The sequence below is a fragment of the Panthera uncia genome, assembly GCF_023721935.1.
Source record: "Panthera uncia isolate 11264 chromosome C1 unlocalized genomic scaffold, Puncia_PCG_1.0 HiC_scaffold_4, whole genome shotgun sequence".
NCBI lineage: Eukaryota > Metazoa > Chordata > Mammalia > Carnivora > Felidae > Panthera > Panthera uncia.
The window spans coordinates 76,796,633-76,802,945 of record NW_026057585.1 but is presented as its reverse complement, the minus strand read 5'-3'; the positions used below and the strand labels follow the sequence as shown (position 1 = coordinate 76,802,945).

At 46.9% G+C, this 6,313-nt stretch overlaps 2 protein-coding genes across 2 annotated transcripts in view; both read right to left on the bottom strand.

Annotated features, from left to right (window-relative positions):
• CSF3R (colony stimulating factor 3 receptor) overlaps positions 1-6,313 on the bottom strand; it is a 475,591-nt gene that overhangs the window by 314,638 nt on the left and 154,640 nt on the right. The window lies entirely within an intron of this gene.
• The window catches only part of GRIK3 (glutamate ionotropic receptor kainate type subunit 3), a 185,856-nt gene that overhangs the window by 42,843 nt on the left and 136,700 nt on the right, over positions 1-6,313 (bottom strand). Inside the window, exon 2 of the mRNA XM_049617484.1 lies at positions 5,880-6,056. Within this exon, the coding sequence (XP_049473441.1) occupies positions 5,880-6,056 (177 nt within the window). The remainder of the gene's footprint in view (positions 1-5,879; positions 6,057-6,313) is intronic.

Sequence of the window (6,313 nt, the reverse complement as noted above, 5' to 3'; positions counted from 1 at the left end):
CGAAGATGTCAACGTCATGACTGTGACGATGGTAGTAGGAATGATGGTGATGATGCTGGCACTGATGAGATTGGTGCTGATGAAGACGTTGCTGTCTGGCAGTGATTGGTGGTGATGGCAGGTGCTGATGACGTCAAGAATGGAGGTGAAACCACTGTATCACTGATGGTGATCAGTCATTGTGGTGACGGCGCACTGGCATCTGTAGTGGTGACAATGGTGGTGGTAGGAAGACGATGGCTATACGGGCTTCCATCCTGCCAGAGATGTGGTGACTACATGTCACTGCTGGGTGGCAGTAAGCATCAGTTCTGCCTTTCACCCATTTCTTCTCTTTGGCCTCTCTCCGCATCCCTTTTTCTGTCCTCTCCAGGTTCCTTTCAGCTTCTGAGGATCTTCCAGCCTGGAAGAGCACTGCTGCCCCCGAGGGACCAGGGCAGGGGTTACAGCAGCGGCAGCAGCTTTATCCCCAGATGTTTCCAGGGCAGCAGCCAACTCTTGTTCTGGCAGCCCTGAGCACCCACTGCAGTAATTACATTATTTGTAGCTTCAATTTGGAATCCATTTTCTGGTCATTTTACAGTAACTCAGTGGTTCACAGTCATTGCGGGAGTCCACAGCCTGAATGCAGCCCCCCTCCCCCTCTTTCCATGGCAATTGTAGTTATAGCACAAATTATCCCAATCAATTTGTGTCTTAAAAGGAATTGAGCAGCCCAGAGAATAAGTGACGGCAGAGGAGCCTGGGGAGTGCTGGGTCGATTCCAGGCCCGCTCCGGTCAGGCTTGGAAGAAAACACAGGCACTCTCTGGGCTGCTGGCTCGGGCACCGTTTGGCAGTCACTCATCTTTTAATTTTCCACAAAACATTTAAAAATAAAGACAATACGTGAAAGTCCCTCTTAATGGGGAAAAGGCCTCTTGGGCCTCATGTGGAGGGAAGGACTAATTCAAACAGAGCTGGCGGGCACACAATGCCAGGCTCCGAGCCTCTGCGCCCGCTCACCCCGTGGGGCCCAAGGTGGCTGGATCCAGCTGTGATGGCAGAGTTTATCATTACCAATGGGTGAGTTAGAATGAAGCCCAAGGCCATCCCCCAGAAGAGTCCTAACGATGTTCCTGAGGACTACCTTTTTGAAAACCAAAGATCAAAAGAAAAAATAAAGATCACGGAAATCAGGGGTTCCCTGAGGAATGGAGAGTGACTAAAGGGGAGCACGGTCCAACCACAGAAATGCCCTCAGGGTCAGACACGGGTGGTTCCAACCACAGCAGGGGTCTATCTTAGGTACATTATCGGAGGGGCATTAAGGGAAAGTGATGGCAGAGAGGGTCCTCTTCAAAAATGTTTTTATTGAGGGGCGCCTGGGTGGCTCAGTTGGTTAAGCAACCAACTTCGGCTCAGGTCACGATCTCGCAGTTTGTGAGCTCGAGCCCCGCGTCGGGCTCTGTGCCGACAGCTCGGAGCCTGGAGACTGTTTTGGATGCTTTGTCTCCCTCTCTCTCTGACCCTCCCCACTCACACTCTGTGTCTCTCTGTCTCTCAATAATAAATAAACGTTAAAAAATTAAAAAAAAATTTATTGAGATATAACACAATACAGCAAAGTGTAGAGTCAAGGCACAGACTCCTATGAAATTTTACATGTAACTGCACTCACGTAACTACTGCCTGGATCAAAATATAAAACATTTCCAACACCTAAGAAGGTTATCTCTTCCCTTTTCCAGAACACACACTTCATACTCCTCCCTCCCCCAGAGGGGACCACTGTTCATTCACTCAACGTTATATCTGCGAGGCTCATCCATGATGTTTTGTGTAGGAAGAAATGTTTTCTTTTTTTTTTTTTTTTATTGCTCGTTCAAATTCCTTTGTATAACTATACCCCAATCTGTCCATTCTCCCGTCGATGGACCTTTATTTCCCACGTTTGGCTATTATCAATAAAGTGGCCAGGAACACTTCCAAACAGCTCCCCTGAGAGGCTCCACCAGTTTTCACTCTCACCAACACTGCGTTGAAAAAATAAACCTCAGCTCCTACCTCTCACCGTGCACAGAAAATCGATGTAAGACAGATCATAGAGCCAACTCTGAAAGACAAAACAACAGAGCTTCTAGAGCACGGGAGAAAACCTTCATAACTTTAGGACAGGCACATATAGAACCCAAAGCCATTAGATGTAATGGAAAATATGGATAAATCAGACTTCTTCAAATTAAGAACTTTGTTCCTCAAGAGACAGTAAAAAGGCAAGCTCGCTTGTGGCACCTCTACGGGGTGCGTTAAGTCCCACAAAGGACTCCTACCCGCCCTTAGTAAAAGACTCCTACTAGTCAATAAGAAAATGACAAGCAACTCCATTTTAAAAGTGGTTGAAAGCCTCAAAAATCACTCCGGGAAAGAGAAACTTCAGATGCCCTATTAGCATATGAAAAGATGCTCAACATCTCCGGTCACCAGGGAAATACAACTCTAATGAGATATCCATCACATGAACCACCAGAAACAAAACTGACTTCACCCGTAGTGTTTGTGACGACGTGGAGCGATTGCCACTGCCATCGGATGCCCAAGGGGTGGGTGCTGTAACTTGGAAAGCTGTCTCGCTGACCATATGGCATCCTGTGACCTCGTACTTCTAACTCCTGGGTGTCTACCCACCAGACAATGTGCACACTTGCGTGCCACAAGACAGCTACCAGAACGATCAGGGCAGCGCTACCCTGTGGGCCCAAATGGAAGTAACTCGAATGTCCGACAATAAATTGAGTTTTCAAAATTTTGGTGTGTTCATATAATGGGACACTATACAACAATGAAGAAGAGACTCCTGCTATATTCAACATCCTAGATGAATCTCACAGGTATATTATACACGCTGAAAGTACACACTGGTGTTCTATTTACGTGGAGTTCAAAAACAGGCAAAACGATGTATGGCACCAGCCGTCAGAACAATGGTTCTTTAGCACAGCAGTGAAAAGACAAAAAGGTGGGTAATCTAGCAGAAGATATGGACAATGGTCACATAATTACACACACACACACGCATATCCATGGATCAAGGTTGTGAAAGAAAAGTCCAGAGCTTTATGAGGTGAAGACTTGACCTGGTTTGGGGACTTGGGGAAGGCTCCCCCGAGGACCTAGACAAATGGCAGGGCAGAGGTGGGACAGGGGAAGGGCATTACAAGCAAAGAGAACAGCATGTGCAAAATCTGTGAGGTGGGAGGAAGCATGGCACCCGGAGGATGGCAGGTAGGGCTGGAACCCAGAGGCCGAGGGAGCGTATGGCACAAGAGTGGCTAGAAGGTCACATTTGGGCTAGACTGGACAGACCCCCCCTTGGGCTCTGATGATTTGGGGGAAGAAAAACAGGACACGCCATTCAGGCTTTTAAGCCAACAAGGCATGTGGTGGGGGATGGCGTGTGTGTGTGTGTGTGTGTGTGTGTGTGGCTTTGGTCACTTGGATCGGTCTGACTGGACTTCCAGAGCTGGGTGGTTCTGTCTCAGGCCTAGTCACCCACCACTTGGCAGTTCCACGTAGTTTGGGACTCTAAGTTCCTGCTGGAGGAAGTGCCTCAGAAGGCTCTGGAGTTCTGCCCTGAGCTCAGTGCTGGCTGGGGAAGGTCCCTATGCTGACTCACAAGTGTGCTGCTAAAGAGCTGTCATATTATTTTAGTGATTTTTAGGAAAAAAAACCGAACAGAATACCCAGCCTAGCCCTTTGGGGTCATTGTGCCCACGTGAAACTCTGTTCTGATTCCAGGCGTTTGTTCTATGTCCTCACCTTTTCACTGAGGAGTTTTGGTTGAGTTCAGTTACTTTCTAGCTGGACGAGGCCAGGCAGAGGATGCCAGCAGGAACTCTCAGTAGGGAGGTGGATATCTGACTGCACGGCATTGGCCACAGGGCACGCGGATAGAGAGCTGGGAGGACGCAGGTAGGGAGGGGGGCATACCAGCACAGGGAGAAGGGTGATGGGCAAAGAACCACTCTTCGAGACTAACAGCATGGGGATGCTCTAGTCTGTCTGCAAGTTGGCTCTGAGACTCAAGGCAGCGGTCTCAAAAATGTCAGGGAATCGTGCTCAATGTCAGGAACCCTGGGCCCTTCAGCTCACAAGGCACGGAGGAGCAGGGAGGCGGGACAGGACTCAGGAGTGGAGAAAGTGCCTGTAGATGTGAGGCCCCTTAACCTGACGACTCGGCGGGTAGAGAGCAAGACAGCCAATGTAATAAGAGCAAAGTCATGCTAGACACTGTTCTAGGCGCTTCACAGAAGCATGTCCACTTTGCAGATGAGAAAACTGAGGCACAGGGTATTTTGTTCAAGGTCACAACTAGTATCAGCATGGACAAGGTGTAAGGCTAGGCACTCTGGCTCCAGGCTCACGCTACACTGCCTTTCTGTGTTAAGATGTCTACCCACGATGGGGCTTTGGAAAACAGAACCAGCATCAGGAAGCACCTTGGCAGATTTATACCTGGGAGCCCAGGAGACCATGATTAGCTATTGGTAACCCCTTAGGAAGACCAAGGAGATCTTCCCAAGATACATGAATGATGCTGTCCCTAAGCTTAGCTGACAGCGGGCCTGGGTAACGATGCTCAGACTTCCACGCTCCATTCTCACATCATTCATTCATCTATTCACTCAATAATTATTTCATTGAGCACTTACACTACACACCAGTCTTTTAGGTGCCAGGGCTACATCAGCTACCAAGAGAGAGCCTTCCTTTCAGTAGTGTTGGAGAGAAGGGGAAACACATCAAACACACACCATCATTTAGCTACAAATTGTGATAAGGGCCTTGAAGAAGAAAAGCAAAGGGCTATGATGACAAATTATAGGAAGGATGACCTTGTCTTTCCTGGGAGTGAGATTCCTTAGGCCTGAGATTTTATAAATAGAGTTCCGTGGACATCTAGGGATATACGGAAGCTATTTCTAGAGTTGTTTGAGCCTCTAAGTTCATTTCAGTTAAATACATGTGTGTGAGTGTGTGTGTATAAACTATATTTTTAAAACAGTAACAAGAAAAGCGTATGTGTATACTCAAATGTGCTATACGACGCACTGGGAACTGTGAGCTCATTCAGGTATTGGCAAGTTGCCTTGTTTTTGTTTTTTGTTTTTTTTTCACCTGAGAATGTTGGAATAAAATTCTCCAGTCATTTCTGTGCAGTTACAGGAACTTATTGTGAGTGTGTCACTAATAAGGAAGGCTGCAACCCAACATTTATTTTGTTTCTTAAAACTCAGGTGTGGGGAAAGCTGATTGGATTTACTAAGACCTATTTTTATGACTTATAATTTTCTTGTTACTGTGAAGCTAAAATAAAGCATGGAAATGTATGGAATGTCAAACTTAAAGTGTTACCCACAGCCTCTGGGGTGAAATCATTGTAGCCATAGAAGCAACTTCATTGTTTTCAGTAGGTCTTTTTATGGCAAGGAAATGTTGCATATTTGAACTTAAACATTATTTGTTTTATAGGTATTTTAAGTATTGTTATCTGGGTAAGATTTCAATTAAAAAAAAACAAGTTTGAAAATGCCAGCTTCGGTTCAAAGATGTTGGGGATCTGATGCGACCTCTCCAGTCCCATCTCAGACCCCCATTCCTCATCCTCCCCCTGCTCCCATGGCCCCTCATTCCCTCATGGCACCTGCCAGTGGCCTGGAAATTCCTGATGGACACCTGGGGGATGACACAGCCTAAGCTGAGCTGGGAATGAGGCAGGACCCCAACCCAGACAGAATAGACTCTAAGCTTCAAGCCCACCAAGAGCTCTGGCCTATTTTCAGGACCCTGGATAGCAAACAGGCTCCTCCTTTATCCCCAAACCTGGAAGACAATACTCACCCTTTTTGGTGGCCTCGAAGCTGTCGTGAAAGTGAATCCTCTGGATATCATAGGTCAAGGTTGTGTTGGGCAGCAGAGTCCTATTCCTGTTGATGATGTTGGCAGAAAATCGAAAGGCATGCTCCTCAGCATTCATGACCTGGGCGTTGGGGCCATCTGCATACTCAAAGATTCCTCCTGCGAGAGAGAGGTAAAATCATGTGTGCTGGGGAAGGAGGGGCATGCTAACAAAGATGTTTGGCTCAGAAGGTTTTATGGGCAAGATTTTCCCCTAAAAAAATGTTCAACAATATCCTAGATAATTCCTATACGTAGAAATTGTGCCAGAGCATAAGAAATAGGAAAATTCTCCTAGTTCATTTCACTCAGCCAGGGACTGGCAAACAGAGCCAAATAAAATGACCAACTTATTAATACCGCTATGAAAATTTTCA